Source organism: Barbus barbus (genome assembly GCF_936440315.1).
Source record: "Barbus barbus genome assembly, chromosome: 41".
NCBI classification, from domain to species: Eukaryota; Metazoa; Chordata; class Actinopteri; order Cypriniformes; family Cyprinidae; genus Barbus; species Barbus barbus.
Window position 1 is genome coordinate 18,562,788 of NC_136719.1, and position 19,529 is coordinate 18,582,316.

Here is a 19,529-nt window from a genome sequence, read left to right on the forward strand (position 1 = left end):
TACAGACAGACTTTCAGATGTTCACAATATGCTCTTCAAATCATGCAAGGGAACATCAGGTTTTACACAAACTTGTGGAGTTTGCAGCTCGAGTGCTGCTGTCACTGAAGTAAAGAGGACAACCAAATACTAAGAGACTCATACCGTTATGCTGATAATATAAGCTGTAATTTAAAAATGTAAAATATAATCCTTTTTACTAGTGGTTCCAAACTTTCGAATCAAAATGCATGCAAAACAGACTATGTACATGATGAATGACTCAGATGCATCAAAACAGGCCAGAAATCGATACTGCGACACTTCAAAATATGATAAGAGCAATCTGCATTTACAAATATTTATGTTTTTATCCAAATCATTATGCCATGTAAAACAAACACAAGTTATGTCAATGGAACAGCACTTTTGAACCACAGGACCTACATACATATAACTCTCTTACGGGCAAGTCCCTGATCAACTCATAAAACCACAGCTGCTTTCAGAACCCTTAAAAACCCAAACCCACTCAGACATCTGGACCAAACAGCGATCAGATCCTCCATTCAATGGGTCATTTGAGACCGCCATGTTCATTGGGGGATTTTCAGTGTTAAAGCTTTTGGCCTTAAGGGTTTTATTATTATGACACGTTAACAGCACCCTAAAAACTTTAGTGACATCCCTTTAAATTCCATAATGGATAGGCATAGAGTTGTATGTATACAGTTTAATGAGGCATAGAGACTAATTAAAGCCACACTGGCTTCAAAAGCTATTTAAATCTACTACATTGCACATCAGTTTTTGTTTCTTCAGACTGCTTGATACTGGATATTAGATTTTAAATATAGCTAAAAAGCAAAAACATTATAGGTCATGGTAAATGATGGAGTGTAAATGCACATTTATAATGTGGGATATATGGAGTTGCACACCACACAACGTAAACAAGGTTTACACAAATTCTGACCAATAAATTTCTATTTCTGTCCTAGTCTTTTGTGATCACTGGATAAGTATTTAAAATATATATAATTTTATAGAGATTATATATCAAATATGTATCCTTACAACAATTATCCTTAGCTAATAGATAATAAAAAAAAAAAAAAAGATCTTTGCATAGCTAGAAAAATTCATATTAATTCAATCAAATCGAGGCCTGGAAATCTAAATCATGTGAAGGAGTGGATTGCAGATCTACAATGGCCCTCATAATAATGTTAATTATAATATTTCTTGAATAATTATATATCACAGTTACATTTATGCATGTTAGAAAATAAGTTGAATATGGCTTTAGTCTGCCTTTTTACTCTCTAAGAAGCTGCTCTCATTGTGTGTGTGTGTAGTTAACCATATTTGATAAGATTCAGGGCAGAGCTCGGCAACCTTGAAGTACAGATAAGTGTTCTCTGCATATGTGTGTGAATGTCTGCAGCTAGATGCAGAGAGAGAGCTCTAGGAGCAAATCATCATTTGCCGTCACCCTGATGTCCAGGGTAACAGATATACGTCTCTGGAGAGACCTATTGCGTCTGACCAGATCAAATGTCTTCAAAATAATCACTAGAAGATATGCTTCGAGTTTTCTAAGTTTATCTACCAACCAGAATCTTGCTTACCTATGTATTGACGTAATTAGTGACCTCTGTTAGAGTATAGCTATTGGTGTCTAGAACATGTATGCAGAGTGGCCTACGAGCTCCATTGCGAGTGTTGAAGCTGACTTCTGCTGATGAAACTGCAAACTATTTTCTTCAGTAAATCTTTCTTTAATCACATCTCTGACTCCTGGTCTTTGTTCATCATACATGGTCCTTGGGTTTTAACTGTTATTCCCCAACACATGAATTTCCCTTATTTTTTTGGAATGTCCTTGAGATGCTGTTATAAATAAGAACAACACTTCCTATTCCAAAGTGTTTTCAAACAAACTCAAAAGCTTGCAATCATTCTCTGAATGTTTTTATAACTTAAATAATTTAACGTTTTTGAAATCTATTTGAAAAGCTGATATTGAAGCAAACTCTTCGAACCATCCAATTAACTCTCACAGTAGAACTCAATAATAAATGAATGTACAAAATATCTTCTCCCTGTGGTCAAACCATTCAAATGTTTCCAGATACACAAGCAAGCACATATACACACACACACACACACACACAAAAGCACAATGACAGCACAAGAACATGACGAACAAATTAAAATTCCATGTAATACTACACTCCAGAATACTGTACTCAAAAATTAAACAAAGGGAAGGCTCACAATTCAAATACTAATTATAACATTTCAGAAACATACTGTGTTTTAAAAAAAACTGTGCAATTCAGTTCATACACAATACTTTACATTTTCTCCATATCCTCAATTTCAGAAAAAAAAGGAAAGCTCATTTCAAATTTTTTTTTTCCAGAAAAAAAAAAGCCTAGTCTGTCATTAAACCAGATGTCTTACTGTGAAGATGCGGTGACCGGTGCGGTCGAAGGTGACGCAGTACACAGATGACAGGTGTCCCAGAATTCTCTTGTGCATCTTCATATGTTGGTAAACAGCTGTAGGAACCAACTGACCCAACCGATATGAGCCATTCAGCCTCCGACTGTATATTGTTTCCACTATAGCACACAAGAGCAAATACATCTGAATCTTCAGCTTCCTAAGTTAACTCTTAATATAACCATATCATTTACAACATAACATTTTTTTAATGTATGGTTCACAAATTTCAAAATGTTCTACTTTCTTTATTTGAACATTTAAATTCTATTTCAATAATCAAATCAATGAAAAACTGTTCTTTTTACAAGGTATGAGGGTGTGTATGAATGTTGTTTCTTCCACTGGAATACATCAACAAAACAACCAATAAGAGGTGACTTACCAATATTGGGCGGGCTTCCATAGATGACTGGCGGCTCGGGTGGCCTGCCACAATGCAGGGCTGCGAGGGCGGACCCCTTCCATACCACGTGCTTACAACCTTGCAACAAACACGTGGGATTGTCACTAAATATACACTGTAGAACTGACTGAATCCCTAGGCACATATACACAAACTGGTATTGACACACACATCCACTGCAAAGCAATATGCAATTATATGCTTTTGTTTTATTTCTATGAAGGCCAGTTGCAGTATTCTTGATAATGTTATAGACATGCTAAAGTTTTAATTGCTATGGAATCTGTTTTAATTTGAAGGCAGCATTATTATTAATTCCACCACTACTGATCAATTATCATTCCTTTCTTTTACATACTTGCTTATATATCTGACTCAGTCATGAGACGCCATTTGTAAATATTAAAAGATTAAGTTAAATCCTTTAATGAATTTGTCTAATGTTAAGATTTTTCTGTGTCTTCAGTTTTTTTACATAGGAAAAACAGTGGCACAAAATACAAATTTGATCAATTCATTATTACATTGCTTTACAGCAGTTATGGTGTTAATACTGTAAAAAAAAAAAAAAAAAGATATTCAAAATATTTTTTGCTTAAGTTGGCTGTAAACTGGTTAACTTGCTTATTAAAAAATGATTGATGAATACATTTAAAATGCAAATAAAAACTCACTCTTGTTTGTACGTAGCACTGACTGGCGTCCAGCTCCCAACAGTGAGTTAACTCCAGGTACACTAGCTGGCACCTCTCTCTCTAAAAGAGGACTCACTCGCTCACACACCTGCAACAGGTGATCTGGAGAAATGTGCCTGTACAATTTGACCTATACACACAATCACAAATGTGCATTAAGGCAAATGGATCTACTTTTGTATTTAAATATGTTTGTAAATATATTTCTAATATAATGTACATTATGCTCAATTATTGTGTTGTAATAATGCATGCATAGAATTTAGATATAAAAAATGGAAACAAAAATGCAAGAACATGTTTTTGTGCAAGTTTAATGCAAACATTTTGCAACCTTGCAGTTCATTTACAATCTTAATTAATGCTAATCTACATAAATACCTTTTTAAATATAATTAGTTATATAATTCGATGATTAATTTTCTACTACTAATTCAGATTTAATCAAAGCATGTCATGTGAATGCTTTCGTTAAAAAGAACCAGTATCAACATGAAATTATCTTAATGAACGTGTACTTAAAAAATAATTAGATAACAAATAAAGGTATATACTTAAAAAGGCATTTACCAGACACTCACAGTGCACAAGTAAAAAAAAACGTTCACATAATAGCATAATTACAATCTTATGGATTATATTCGACACTTAAAACAATACAGTGTTACTGCCATATTGCAAAGCGCCTTGTATCTTTCCATATTTTCCCTAGAGATCAGTCTAATCTACGGTGTAAAATGTTCTCTCCCCTCCGCAACGCGCCAGTCCGGGCATCTTTCATCAAGCCTGTTCAGCACATCCAGCTTCCAAAGGCGGACCAGTAATTAATGAGGCTTTAATTGCATTTAGCGTCATCCTATTGGTCTACACACGCGCGCGCACACACACACACGTTCCATATCTATCCACACACACCGCTTAGCTAATGTCTGTATGAGTAAAGCGATGTTTAACATTGAGTGAATCAGGGTATGCGTATTAAAACACCAATTATAAATTAAAATCTAAATATATCTACAGTTTTATTAATGAGTCATTGTTCCTAATTAGTATACTGTTTTGCTGTTAATGTATTACATAATTATTTTGCGGACGAAAAAAAATTAATTTTTTTTTATTAAAAACGCATAGGCCTATATATATTTTTTAAAACTATTAAAATTTAATTCATTTTTCATTACAATTTTAATGGAATATTGTTATTATCATCATTATTTAATTAATCTTATGAATAATGATAATTAATGCAGATTGCATAGCTCATTAACATATCGATCGAGAGAGAGACCTGACCAAAAAAAAGAATTAATTGACAGCGCCAACATCAGGCGGTAAAGTCTCGTGCATGCTATTCCTACCCACAATCTGCAGACACGGGCTTTAACATCTCCACACACGGCAGTGAAATCATCCACACACACACACACACGCGCGCGCATTCACTCACTATAATACACTGACTGGGATCTAGTGGCGTAGCGGCGCGCGAGACAATCGCGACAAAATAACAGATTATCGCTACAATGTGTGTGAATTCCACGACGAGACGACACAGCAGTAACAGCCTGCGTGATTAACACAGTTCAGTCTATTAGTTACGCAACTCATATATATTGGGGGCTGGCCGTAACAGGGGCTGGATCAAAACACACTAAGTTTTAAAATAAAGATATTTTTGTGTCTCTCACTTCGAAAGCGATTCGGGTGATATTCCTAGCAACTGAAAAACGCAAATAATCCGATTAATCACTTACTTACCTTTCTAAATATCGTAATCAATAACTTAATCAATACATACTCATGTCGATGTACCTCTCATTTGTATTATCAGCCTCAATCTCTCAGTGCTGTCTGTTCAAAAATAACTTCCTCCGAAGGAACACACTTAAAGAATTCCCCAGTACTCTGCTAAGATCCTCTACGACTCCGGCTGTGTTGCTTCCTGCTCCAAAAGCTTAGTTTAAGTGAAATAAAGTAAGGTAAAAGGAGTATTTTACCCTGACTATGGTTGTATTGCATGGAGCAGAGCGCCTCCATCCCGCCCCGCTTTCAGTCTCTGGCGCACTGGTCCCTCCTCCCTCCGCTCCCTTCCCCTTATAGCACCACATTCATGACGTCTCTTTATTTCTACATCAATTTTAACATCTATTTACATCTCGCGGACAGCACTGAGACCAAACTCACATCCCTGAGGTCAGGCCAGGCTCTGGGTTCACCCGTTGATGGTCCTTTCTAACCCTGAGTTTGGTTTTTGCCCGTGTTTTCGGGTTAAGTTTTTTCCTGATTTAAAAATTGCGGGAAATTCAATTTCTTATTTTGCTCTAAAAAGTTCTCTCTCGGTTATAGGGATCCCTTACCAAATTTTCGTAACTCCCTGGGTGTTCTTTGCCAGTCCAGTCAATCCTTTTGGGTAACAGCTGTAATGGAAAAACCGTGTTAAATAGGTCTAGGTAAATTCTAGGAGGTTGATTTTGTGTTTTTAAAGCATAAATATGAAATCTGCGTGAAATAACAGCCTAAAGTGCAGCGCAGTGAGATGCGACGCGAGTAGGGCTCGCGCTGCTTACCTCCTTCTCCTGAACCTCCCGTATCAAGGTCTGAAAAAAGCACAAAAATAGCAAATTACGCTTCGATCTTTTCCAGAAATGTCGTTTACAGTCCTAAATTGCCAAATCACCCACCTCTGCCGCGTCCTGACAAGGTCCAGCTTCTAAAAACCGGGCTATTAGGAAGTACAGTTCTGCGAGATGGGGGAGAATGAGCTACATTAGCTTTCAAGAAGGACGTGGTGGGAAAGGCAGATGTATATAAAAAATATTCAAACGTCACGTTTCTCAATCCCTTTTACTCACCGGATTTCAATTGCGCGATGTGTTTACGCTCAGCAGCCATATTTAGGGTTGTTTTGGGGGTGAAGGAGAAGGTGTGTGTGGTATCGCTAGGCTGCTCTATAGTTGTCAGTGTTTGTTCACCAGGAAGAGCTGCGCCTCCATTCACCCAACACACACAGAAAGCAGATCCGGCACGTCGCGCGAGGCTTCCGCGCTCTCGCAAAATAGTCCCCTCTTAGCCACAACGTGCCACGCGTCGATGCGGACAAACATCCCGAGCGCCGGGGCGTTTGGAGTGGACAAGAAACGATGTTTATAAAACGTGCAGTTTAATGCACCTTGAGGTGTTCGTGAATATTTTGGGTTTCAATTTACGCTCCTCACCCCCCTCCTCCCTCCAAAAAGCACAACCCCTTTGCGCAGGAATACACGAGTAGAGTCTAGTACGTTCGCGCAGGACTGTGATGCTAACGCTGAAGGGGGAAAAGAAGGCAATGGTGGCTCATTTTATGCAATAATTTAGCTATTCATTCATGCTGCGGTTATTTGTCTGCTAAGTCCCAGACCCTGAGCTTTAATGGCGCCTCTTGTTCCTCGGTCTGTCGACCTTGCAGGCAGCGAAGCTCGGATCTCACACCATGTTTCTCTCACAACAGCATATTGAAGCTCACTATCAAACACCTGAATACTACCCCCGTATTCGTGTGGTTGCAAAGTGTTTATAAATTCATTTGTTTTAATCTTAAACCAGACTTATTCCAAGGAACCCACCCCCTCTTTCGGTTGTGATTTGGATTGGGAAGTCCTCCATTTCTTTCCCAAAAGCGAGCGGGCAGTAAAATGGGGGAAGGGTTGTAAACAGGGAGAATGTAATGAATTAAACCTTGTAAGTTACAGGAATCCAGTTACTAATGACAACACCAGACAAAATACTGCATCCGTGATCTTATTTATATATTCATATGTCACAGGTGTGTCTATTTTAAAGAAACAACATACAGACCCTGTCCATGTCTAGTTAAAGGTTGTGAAATACACAGTTATTAAAATTGAAGTATTTTAATACTTCTGTCCACAAGACTATATTCATTACATAAGTATTATGCGTTTTTGTCTTCTTATCTAAGCAATCAAAGGCATAAGCAAGCAGTGAGGATGTCTGCTTTAAACGAACCAGTTGAAGTTGTGCTTTATATGTCACACGGACTTAATTTTGATAAACTTATTTGTGAGCAGCCTAAGTCATACGACATTGAAAAGGCCTGTTGAGTTTTAACATTCTGTAAGCATAGTTCTGAGTACAGTAGTGGTGGAGTTCATGATCTAACCCAGGGCTGTCCAAACTCGGTCCTGGAGGGCAGGTGTCCTGCAGAGTTTAGCTCCAACTTGCCTCAACACACCTGCATGGAAGTTTTTAGTATGCCTAGTAAGAGCTTGATTAGCTGCTTCAGGTGTGTTTAATTAGGGTTGGAGCTAAACTCTGCAGGACACCGGCCCTCCAGGACAGAGTTTGGACAGCCCTGATTCTAACCAGTCTAAATACTAAGTTCCCTAATTAGTTATCCATGTTAAATAAACACCACCAGCTGTTTTACAGCCAATGCTTGTGAAGTTCAAGAGGCTAAACCTACTTTTTTGCTTTGACCGTATTTTGCAAGTGATGCAAATGACAGTTCAAACTGAGGCTTAACAACCCAGCAACCTTTAAAGAAAATAACAAATAACATATAGAGTTGCACATACACATACAGTTTTATAGACTATTTTTAACAGATTCTTTAATGTCAAGTCACCTTTATTTATATATTCATGTCATTTTATATATTTTGAATGTATTTTTATGTGCATATGATGCACATTTACATATACAATTCATATATACAATAGTGTTCGTGAATTTTTGAATGTGTGTGTGTACTTAACAACATCATCCCCAAAAGGGAGTTAAATCTGACAAAACCTTTCTTGGAGGATATTTAGGATATACTCAGGGTGTCCCTATTTTATAAATATTTAAATAAAAATTGTAAAACTGCAAAATAAATAAATATTGTATGCTTAGTTAACATTGTATTATGTATGTCTGCACACATTGACATTACCATTCTAATCACAAATTCAGATAGATTTACTGCACTCTTGTTTAAAGGGGTGAGGCATCAAAGTGAGGCATTAGACAAAGGAAGTGTTTAAACGTTTGCCTTTCCGGTTTTTTTTCTGAGCTAAAAAGGTGACTTTGATACAATCTATCTGTGACTTTTTGTTTATAAAGCTGAGACAAATTGCTATGTGCCCTTGCTAGGAAAATAGCAGTTCAACGGTTAGTTTTAACTGCATTTGGTGATGTAACACTTGCTAAACTACTGACACTAGGAGTATATATGGAGGAGAAAAGCAGTCGGATACTTAAGAATTACATGAAAATAGAAGCTTTGGCTTTGAGGCTACTTAAGAAAAACTGATGCAACTTATCACACTTTTGAGTAACGGTGGTGATCTGGTGAAGTGGCTGAGTAGGCATTAAACTTCACAAGTAGGTTCAGACAATAAAATAAAATAAAAAAACACTCACAGTATGACTCAATTTGATTCAGAATAATAACAATACAAATCATAAACACCTTCTTAAAACATACTGGATTAAAGATTCTAAAATGGAAGAATGTTGTTATTTTGTGATCAGTGGCATGCCATGCAGTATTTTTTCTTGCCACTGGAGGTCAGGACTATCATTTCAGTTGATGAGTTCAGGGGCCAAACATGGGTCAAAGGTTATAAGGGTAAATAAAATTGGAGGTTTGGTAAAATAAGTTGGAGGTTTGTGCCTCCTTGGATCTCAGTAGATTCAACAGAGCATTCCCGATTGTCATAGTTTCCTAAAATAATAATTATTAATGAAAACATTTCACAAAGAGTAACCTCTAATTATAATCAGTAAAAATGGCCTTATAAAAATATTTAAAGTGAGGGATACAATCATGTATGCATCAACCACATCAATTCTGTATCGGAATCAATCAGTACATAAATCTGGGCTTAATTCTATACTTCACTGTATAATACATTCTGTATATCGCTATTTTGTTGATGCATTATTATTTGGTCTTACAGATATGAAACATGGTGTGTAAAATAATTATTTTAAATGTCTGTTCATGAAATTCAGTGGGTCTACCTTGTAAAGGCATCCTTATCACAAGTAACAGTAACACTATAAAATGCACAGTATGTAGATCCTCTAAAACAACCAGATCACTTTAAAAAGAAAGAAGCGCTTTCATTTCTGTAATTCAGAAATACGTTGCTTGTGTGATCATTAAACAGATTTATTACTATATGGGGCTTTTGGTCTATTGGCTGGGCCTGCAGAAAGACAGGAGTCCAGACCAACGAGTGTTGTCAGTCCATTCATTTCCTCTTCTCTGCTCCTGCCTCCCCATGGCATTGCTGACATCAGCAGTTGTATTTAGTGAGTGTGTGTATGTGTTTAGGGTCACATGTGTCTGTGCATAAAGAACTACACTGAAAGGCTTTTGTAGCTTTAGACTAAACTGGATTTTTGATGCATCATTGAGAAGTTAAATACCTGTTTTTATTCACAGATGTTAATCTAACATAATTTTACAATAAGTTGAGAAAATATGAACCACAGCGGAAAAATTATTGTTTTTATATGTGAATTTCGTCATTTGCCGTTTCATAGTGGCATCAATTGTTACTGAAAAAAGTGATATACAGTGGGGAAAAAAGTTATTTGATCCCCTGCTGATTTTGTACGTTTGCCCACTGACAAAGAAATGATCAGTCTATAATTTTAATGGTAGGTTTATTTGAACAGTGAGAGACAGAATAACAACAAAAAATATCCAGAAAAACGCATTTCAAAAAAAGTTCTAAATTGATTTGCATTGAGTGCAATAAGTATTTGATCAAGCAAGATTTCTGGCTCCCAGGTGTATTTTATACAGATAAGGAGCTTGTTACCTTTATAAACGACTCCTGTCCATAGAAGCAATCAGTCAATCAGATTCCAAACTCTCCACCATGGCCAAGACCAAAGAGATGTCCAAGGATGTCAGGGACAAGATTATAGACCTACACAAGGCTGGAATGGGCACAAGACCATCGCCAAGCAGCTTGGTGAGAAGGTGACAACAGTTGGTGCGATTATTCGCAAATGAAAGAAACACAAAATAACTGTCAATCTCCCTCCTTCTGGGGCTCCATGCAAGATCTCACCTCATGAAGTTTCAATGATCATGAGAACGGTGAGGAATCAGCCCAGAACTACACAGGAGGATCTTGTCAATGATCTTAAGGCAGCTGGGACCATAGTCACCAAGAAAACAATTGGTAACACACTACGCCGTGAAGGTCCCCCTGCTCAAGAAAGTACATGTACAGGCCCGTCTGAATTTGACCAATTATTCAGAGGAGAACTGGGTGAAAGTGTTGTGGTCAGATGAGACCAAAATTGAGCTCTTCGACATCAACTCAACTCGCCGTGTTTAGAGGAGGAGGAATGCTGCCTATGACCCCAAGAACGCCATCCCCACCATCAAACATGGAGGTGGAAACATGCTTTGGGGGTGTTTTTCTGCTAAGGGGCAGAACAACTGCACAGCATCAAAGGGACGATGGACAGGGCCATGTACCGTCAGGGCATTGAAAATGGGTCATGGATGGGTATTGCAGCATGACAATGACCCAAAACACACTGCCAAGGCAACAAAGGAGTGGCTCAAGAAGAAGCACATTAAGGTCCTGGAGTGGCCTAGCCAGTCTCCAGACCTTAATCCCATAGAAAATCTGTGGAGGGAGCTGAAGGTTCGAGTTGCCAAATGTCAGCCTTAATGACTTGGAGGGGATCTGCAAAGAGGAGTGGGACAAAATCCCTCCTGAGATGTGTGCAAACCTGCTGGCCAACTACAAGAAACGTCTGACCTCTGTGATTGCCAACAAGGGTTTTGCCACCAAGTACTAACCATACTTGGTCACGTCAACATCACTTTCACTCAGTTCTAATTGCAAATGTATAAATAAATCAATTCATAAAAGATATGACGTTAAAGAAAGATTGGTACTAATTTGACCATTTTCCATTGTTGTTCCAATATCGTATTTAATTACATATTTATTTATTTTATTAACCCCCCCCCCAAATTAAATTGAGCTATTTTGGGAAAAAACATTTTTTTTTCTAAAATTATTACAAATTTTTCTAAAATTAGTAAAAAATATTAGACTGACTCTAAGGCTGCTTTGAATTTTTGTTTCTGTGAGAATAAAGGCAGACTAGTACTTGTGGAGCATTAAAGCAACAACTAAGAAGCACACAAGAGTCAATTGACCGTTTATTCATCTTTTATTTGAAAACATTTTACAGAGTATCTCAAACCAGTTCTGTGGACTTGTACATCTTTCTGAGATTCAGTTTTTGAAGAGTTTTCCTAACCTTCTAGCACAAAGCACCACTTGTTTATTGCTATGGATTTCTGCCACTGTTAAGGGTCATGTTTAATTCACCAATTTTAAAAGAACACACTAGAATCTCAAAATGCTACAAAGGAGATAAAAAGCAAAGGGTTACTATTTAAATCTCTCATCGCCATTTGCTCCTTTCTGTATCTCTCGCTCTTTTTTATGATATTTAACCAATTAAAATAACAAGACTCAAAGACAATACACACCAAAGACTTGCACCTTAGGAACCATATATATGCAGCTAAGGATATGCGTTCTGGTGGCAAAAGATGAACTGGTTGCTTTTAACATGTAGGATGTGACATGTTCCAAGTGGCTGCATTTGGCAGGCAAGCTGCTGGAGAAATTGTCAAGAATAACTGTTGCTTTTCCTTGAAATGAATCTATCTTTCTGTCAGATGAAAGAGAAGGAGACAGGTACGGTGCTTCAGCGGGGAGTGTGAGTCAATTTTAGCTAAGGAAATCTAGCACGGTAAGTCTAAAAAAAGTTTGCATTTTTACAAAATACTCAATAAGAATAAAAAATGTTCTTTGTTATTCCAGAAAACAACTTCAATCACTCTTTCGCCTCAGCCTCAGGCTCAGTTTCCTATACAGAGGGGAAAAAAGCACAGAAGAAAAGAATATGATTTCCTAATGCAGAGAACTTTTGATAGGATTTTAGCTTTTCTAAATCTGTTAGAACCTGATGTGAAGTCAGACAGACAGAACCAAAGCCACTTAGTTAGTATGAGTAAACCCACATACAAATAATGACCACAACTCACCTCATATTGGAAATCATTTGTTAACGGAACAGTTCACCCAAAAATGAAAACAGCTGAAAATGTACTTACCCTCAGGCCATCCAAGATATAGATGCATTTGTTTCTTCTTCAGAACAGATTTGGAGAAATTTAGCACATCACTTGTTCTCCAGTGGATCCTCTGAAGTGAATGGGTGCCGTCAGAATGAGAGTCCAAACAGCTGATAAAAACATCACAATAATCCACAAGTAATTGGGAAAGCTCTAGTCCATTGATTAACATCCTGTTAAGTGAAAAGCTGCTTGTTTGTAGTAGTCAGGTGTTTCATCCATAACTCTTTTCACTTGTACATTGTGCTTGATCTCAGCATATTTCTCTCTTGATTCAGACGAGATGACATTTTCACTAGAGAAAGTAGTATTAATCAAAGAGGACTTGTAATGGTTTGATGTTAAAAACGTCTAAATGATGGATTTGTTTTTTTATAAACATGCAGCTTTACGCTTCACAAGATGTTAATTGACAGACTGAAGTCGTTTGGATTACTTGTGGATTATTGCGATGTTTTTCTCTCATTCTGACGGCACCCATTCACTGCAGAGGATCCATTGTTGAGCAAGTGATGTGATGCTAAATTTCTCCAAATCTGTTCTGATGAAGAAACAAACTCATCTACATCTTCGATGACCTGAGGGTGAGTACATGTTTTAGCAATTTTTCATTTTTGGGTGAACTATTCCTTTAAACTCAACAACCTCCTTCATAATAAACAACAGAACAAAACAGATAGAAGAGTGCATTAATAGCCTTACGTTCACGTAATTATAAGGAAATCAACTTAAATTTAAATTAATTAAATTCAAGGTAAAGTGTGTATTTTTAACTAAATACTTTCTTCTATCCTAACCTTATGTGGACAGACTGATCCATGTGTTTATCTGACCAATGAATTTTCAGGAAACCTGTTTGAAAACTGATTATTTTTGCAATTGGGTACACTCTGGAATATCACACTTCAAAATCCTTAAGTTGTGATGCATAATATCAAAATTAATGCACATTATGGTAACCTTGGTTACCAATCATTCACAATGTAATTAATTCTGTTTTTTTTTTTTATGGTTGATCTGATGGCGACGAGCACACAAGCACACACTGCACTCTTTAAACTCTCATACCCTTTACTCTAACACTCTCACTCTGCCCTCGGATGGACAGGAAGGAGGGGGCGGAACTTCTCCATGATGTCACACTGACAGATGAGCGTGAGACACAGATCTGTGCATGTGTGTGTGAGTGAGGGTTCAGGCACATGCAGGTGTTTCAGAAGCCATGAAAAGGGATATATGAAAAGATGTTTAGACATTGGCCAATATAATGTAATTCATGTTAGAAAAAAACATGAAAGCTGAAAAATCTTGATGTGTAAACTTTCCTTGTAAAGGAGGAAAAAAGGACAAATATATATATAAGGATGGATATATATATATAAGGATGGAAATACACTGTTCGTGACTATTCAGCGAATTTGACTAAAGGTCAAAGATTCATGATTAAGATTACAAGAGTACTAGCTGGTTTACAGTAGTTCATTTGACACAACAACACATTTAATACAAAAGAATAAGGAATATTATCCTTTAAGTTGCATTATTTTTAAAACAATATTATATTACCATTGGCACTATCAGTCCATCTGAACTTTACATGAATACCCCCAATTCACAGTCATTTTAGTACAAACCTTCCAGAATACACTTCAACACAACATGCCTGTAACTAGGCCATTCTTTCCCACCTCACATGTCTGCTCTTTCATTCTCGTTCACACAACAAATGTTCTATGAAAATAATTTTCATGTCCTGGAGGACGATTCAAGTAATCTCAGAGCATTTTGAGGAAGGGGAGACAAAATTCATGTAAAATGTAGCTACACAGCAACTTGATATGCGATCTGCAATATTAAATGACCAATGCTGAACTAAAAGTAGATTTAGGCTACACTTCTTTTCAAAACTTTGGGGCCAATAAGATTTACTTTTTTTGTTTGTTTTTTAAAGAAATTAATACTTTTATTCAGTTAGGATGCAAAATTCATCAAAAATAGCAGTAAAGACATTTAAAATGTTGCAAAATATTTCTATTTCAAATAAATGCTGGTCTTTTGAATCTTCTATTTATCAAACAATCCTGAAAAAAAATTCATGATTTTCAAATGAGCATATTAGAATGATTTCTGAAGGATCATATGACACTAAAGACTGGAGAAATGGCTGCTGAAAATGTAGCTTTGCTATCATAGGAATATTTATAGCATTTATTTTAAGTTGTAACATTTCACAATATTTCTGTTTTTACTGAATTTTTGATCAAATAAATGCCGCCTTGGAGAACACTTTTGAAAACATCAAACTATTTTACCAGCCCCAAACTTGTGAACGGTAACAAAAGCTTAGGAGTAAAATATCATTATGGTGATACTTAATATGTGCTCTTCATGAGTAATTTCACACTTTCTCTATTATGGCCACATAGATATTCCCTTGGTCTTACTGCAAATGCTACACAATGGTATTAGCAACCAAAAAGAGTTGGCGCACCTCCTCTGGCTTGGTCTCTCCATTTGCAGTGGGCGCAGATTCTTTCTCCTCTTTCTTTCCTTTGGCTCCGCCCTTCTTCTCCTTTACTGCTTTGTCATTGGATGGCGTCTGTGCAGAAAACACAAATGGGACAATGAGTTAAATAATTCTGTCCCAAACCAGTTTAATTGCTCCAAAATACACCAGCCAGCACCAGATCACGCCAGTTCTCTCTACTGTGGAAACGCTACTAAAAAGTTAATATCGTCCATACAACACACAAACTTCATCAACATGCTTTCATATATTCAGGAAAGAACTTGGCTCCAATGCAAAGCACATGCAAAAAACATGCTAAAATGTCACAAAGATAGAGACAGAAAATAAGAAAAGAGAGCTATTACCTTGGCTGCTGGCTTTTTGGCTTTTGGTTGAGTTTTAGGAGGAGCTGGTTTCTATGGGTTGAAAGAAGACAACAGGAAGAAAGAAGTTAAAAACTGTATAAGGATTTCATAACCGATACCACAAAGGCCACAATAAGTGGTAAATATATGTATAACACGATAATAAAGTAGTTAGGTACAAATTCAATTAAAGCAAACACATCTAAACGGTATCGTTGAATAATACATAGAAAATAACTACAATAGTTTGTAGTTGAGGATACCTAGAGGGCATATGATAGCACTATATTGCTTTAACCCTATAAAGGGGATTTATTTAACCCTTCTAGGGGATTTGCAAATGACATCTGGGCATATGGAAAGAAAGAAAAGACACTTACTGAGGAAAGACGCTCTGACCTCCGAGTGGGCTAAGAAAATAAGAAACATTGAAAGCGTGCAGAAATTTGATCAAATTTGCAATAGCTAAACCACAATAATGACATTTTTTATTGATTTTATTGGTATCAGCAATGTCAGTCAAACAAATATGCACATAAACTGATATTTACAATGGTTAAACTGCACTGTTAACTGTTCTACATTTGAAAAAGAAATAAATGTGAATGGTAGTTTACCTCCTGCTTTGTAACTTTGGTGGCGGCTTTGGCCTCTGCTCCCTCGGGTGACTGTACAGACAAAACAATCATGCAAAATGTGTATATACAGACATTTCTTCACATAAATACATTTTTATTTCATGTGACAGGTACCGATTAAATAAGATTCTGAAAAGACTTCTGAGACAAAGTACTTATCACCCTTTAGACGCTAACAGGTTATCTTTTAACTGATAAATTGACACTTGCAAAGACAATGCTAATTAATCTCAGTTCATACACAATGTTCAGTAGCTTTTGTCTGTCAGACTTCACTGGTATAATCAGATACATTGCTTTGGTCACAGATGTTACATAGGCCTATGGTATGTTTGGTAATTTGGCTCTGGTAGTTTGCTGTTTTGTTAACTAATGCTCTGGGCACAATTTAATATGCCACATCTACACTGTCAAATAAACTGGTTGCCAATATAGATCTGTATTTATTACATTTCATAATATACTCAAGGTATGTATACATGAGAGAATTAGATACACAAATCTCATCTTTTCTTGTTGTGAGAACTATAGATATGTTATGAACCATTGTTTAATAAAGTAGCTTCACCTCAGAGGTCTACACCTTCTCAATTGTATCCAACCATTAAATCATACAACAATGTCATTTTGACATAATCTGTTGATAGTCAATTCATTGTGATGAAATATTTTTAATGACCAAAAACATACTATATTTATTTGGTGTTCCACATTTTAGCTGCAATATTGCTACATACATAAAAAAAAAGGACACCCAAAAGGTAATATTTACACCGTGGCAGATTTTTTTTTAAATAATATAATTACATTTTTAAATAATTTTTTTAATAAATTTTGACTATATATATATATATATATATATATATATATATATATATATATATATATATATATATATATATAATGTTTATAAATGGAGGGAAAAAACTAAACCATTGTTTTAAACCAATACTATAAGCTGAATAGAAAATAAAACCGCTCATATAATTTGACCTTCTGTTGTTGAACTTTGTCTGGAAAGTATGCACCTCAATTTAAAAACTTAAAACACACTTAATTTTATTTTTTGTTATATATATATTTTTTTTTTATTATATATATATATTTGGTGGAAAACTTTATTTTGGCGCCCATTCTTGTAGTGTCCATTATTTGTTTAGCCTCACTAATTGAAGAGACACTCCCCCAAGGGAAAATCACTCATCATGAACATATCTGCCTGATAAAACAAGAGAGCAATATCAATGGATTTTTCATTTCTGGAGAAAATTACTCGGTTACATACGGGTCTGCCGCTCCGCAATGGGGGTGGAGGAAGAGACTGTCGGCTCAAACATGGCTATACAAAAATAATGAGGACCTCTATCGATCGACGAAAATGAGCTAATAAAAAGCGAACATCTTAAAATGGAGGTGAGCGAGTATCGGACGCATTCGGCGAGAGCAGAGCGCTCGGTTTTGATTCCAACCGAGAGCGACTGAAGCATCACCGCAAAGTGACATTCAGCACAAGTGCGCACAAAGTGGCGACTTCACTGCGAAAGAGGCATCGGGTCATTAAACCGCCAACTATCATGGAGGAAATCAGCAAGTGTGACGATGATCGAATGCAAAGATGACCGAACGTTCCATTGCTTTTGCAGGATTCCATATTCCACAGCGCGGATTAGGATAGAACGCTTTTAAAAACTTGATCCTCGTCTTACCTGCTCGACGCTGCGTACGTTCTCGTCGTTGAAACGCGAGCCGCTATTTCTTAAAAAATCAGGGAAAATCAAGGATATGTGAGGATTTCAAAGTATAAACTGGCTTACCTTCCTCTTGGGCATTTTTACAAAATTCCCTGTCACTTGTCTTATTAAATTAGAAAAGCAGGTATAGACCTGTGAGGTGGGTGAGTGAGTTTAACTACCACCGAATACAGGATCAATATCTAAAACACCTCTGGTAATAACATGTTAATGTTATGCAGACCTCAGACTCTACCCTCGTCTTTGTCCATTGGTCAGTTCGGTCCACACTTAACCGCCATTCCTCAAAGCGATTGGTCTGCGAGGCAAATATGTTAATATAACGCGCTCAGACATTGGTTTGAATTTAGGAAAGCTCTTCAGCAGCTCACCCTCATTGGTTACGCGCTCTCTGTATGCAAATTAGGGCGCTTTGTATTGGATGGGTTTAAAGGTCCGCGTGAGAGGGGGATAAAGCGACGACACACCAATCCACGCTTGACACCACACGCTTGGCTGCTTGGGAAACGTATGCACGGCCTTAAAAGAAATGCAAGCCTAGCCTACACTGAAAAAGAGAAATGGTGTCCATTAATGTGCTAATTAACTCTGCAACGTATCGAATAACATTTACTTACCTCAGCTGACGCCTCTACTTCAGTATCACTCCAAATAAGCATGAATGAATTAAGGAAATTAATGTTGAAAGTGAGGGGTATATTACAACCCAAAGTTATAAATCGCACAGAAAGGTCACAGACAAGTCAACATTTCACCCCAAAATCAAAAGAGAAAATTACCTTAAACCTTAAAATTACTGTAATACACAAGACCCCAAAAAAATCCTTATTTAAATAAGCATACATTAAAAGTAATACAATATATACTACCATGATTTAATAAATAATAATAATTAATATATGTGGCAAAAATATCTTCATGGCATGGTTCATTATTTAAACAGGCCTAAAGGTGCCCAAACTTATACTATAAAAGGGCCAAAAATCAAATCTGTCTGAGGGCCATTTTGCATTATATCCATTTATATGATAATAAAATTAAATAAAGAAAAATAGAAATATATTTTTTATTTTAATCAATGTTAGTAATATTGCTTTTTAACATTTCAATGCAAAAATAAAACAAAAAACGTTAAAAAAACTAAATATAAACTATTAATAATTGAATATATGCTTCAATGGCATGTTTTTTCCTCCTATTTTGCCTGTTCTTGTGTTATAACATAGCGGGCTAAATCAAAGTTTATCATGGCCAACTTTGGCCCACAGGCCCTGGTCAGAGCATCTCTGATACATGGCAAAATATCTTCATGTGTGAAATGTTACATACAGAAATGTGATATTTTCTTGTCAGGTGTCACAAGATTCACACTATAAACCTATAATTGACTTATTAATAAAACTGATTCACACATGACAGTCATGTGAAGGCTAAATACACAGAACCATTCGTCCACAAGCTCACAATAGCATCCCTCCACAATGGCCACATCTCTGCCACAAC

The 19,529-nt window shown here is 36.6% G+C and overlaps 2 protein-coding genes across 3 annotated transcripts in view; both read right to left on the reverse strand.

The window, feature by feature from the left end:
• LOC306860694 (PH-interacting protein-like) overlaps nucleotides 1–6,598 on the reverse strand; it is a 39,566-nt gene extending 32,968 nt beyond the window's left edge. Inside the window, exons 1-7 of the mRNA XM_079402515.1 lie at nucleotides 6,444–6,598; nucleotides 6,273–6,331; nucleotides 6,159–6,188; nucleotides 5,949–6,008; nucleotides 3,571–3,721; nucleotides 2,876–2,974; nucleotides 2,449–2,609 (exon numbers count right to left, since the gene is read on the reverse strand). Coding sequence (XP_079258641.1) covers nucleotides 2,449–2,609; nucleotides 2,876–2,974; nucleotides 3,571–3,721; nucleotides 5,949–6,008; nucleotides 6,159–6,188; nucleotides 6,273–6,331; nucleotides 6,444–6,483 — 600 coding nt within the window. The 5' untranslated portion in view covers nucleotides 6,484–6,598. The remainder of the gene's footprint in view (nucleotides 1–2,448; nucleotides 2,610–2,875; nucleotides 2,975–3,570; nucleotides 3,722–5,948; nucleotides 6,009–6,158; nucleotides 6,189–6,272; nucleotides 6,332–6,443) is intronic.
• A 5,165-nt stretch (nucleotides 6,599–11,763) lies between these two features.
• Nucleotides 11,764–18,243, reverse strand: LOC306860380 (high mobility group nucleosome-binding domain-containing protein 3-like). 2 transcript variants are annotated; one of them, XM_079402052.1, is made up of 7 exons: nucleotides 18,090–18,243; nucleotides 16,255–16,305; nucleotides 16,018–16,047; nucleotides 15,638–15,688; nucleotides 15,255–15,362; nucleotides 13,832–13,931; nucleotides 11,764–12,495 (listed from the first exon to the last, which is right to left on the reverse strand). In XM_079402052.1, exons 1-7 carry the CDS (start codon nucleotides 18,102–18,104, stop codon nucleotides 12,488–12,490), a joined length of 363 nt encoding a protein of 120 aa, XP_079258178.1. In that variant the 5' UTR covers nucleotides 18,105–18,243; the 3' UTR covers nucleotides 11,764–12,487. The 2 variants fall into 2 exon arrangements, with proteins under 2 accessions (XP_079258178.1, XP_079258177.1); XM_079402051.1 differs by lacking the exon at nucleotides 11,764–12,495 and having other exon boundaries at nucleotides 13,698–13,931; nucleotides 18,090–18,229.
• Between the last annotated feature and the right edge of the window lie 1,286 nt (nucleotides 18,244–19,529).

Bases quoted from the DNA above. Each gene is read 5' to 3' on its own strand.
- LOC306860380 (XM_079402051.1), bottom strand. The intron at 15,689-16,017 runs GTAAGTGTCTTT...TTCAACCCATAG, and splicing joins GGTCAGAGCGTCTTTCCTCA to AAACCAGCTCCTCCTAAAAC. The intron at 15,363-15,637 runs GTAATAGCTCTC...TTTTCTGCACAG, and splicing joins CCAAAAAGCCAGCAGCCAAG to ACGCCATCCAATGACAAAGC.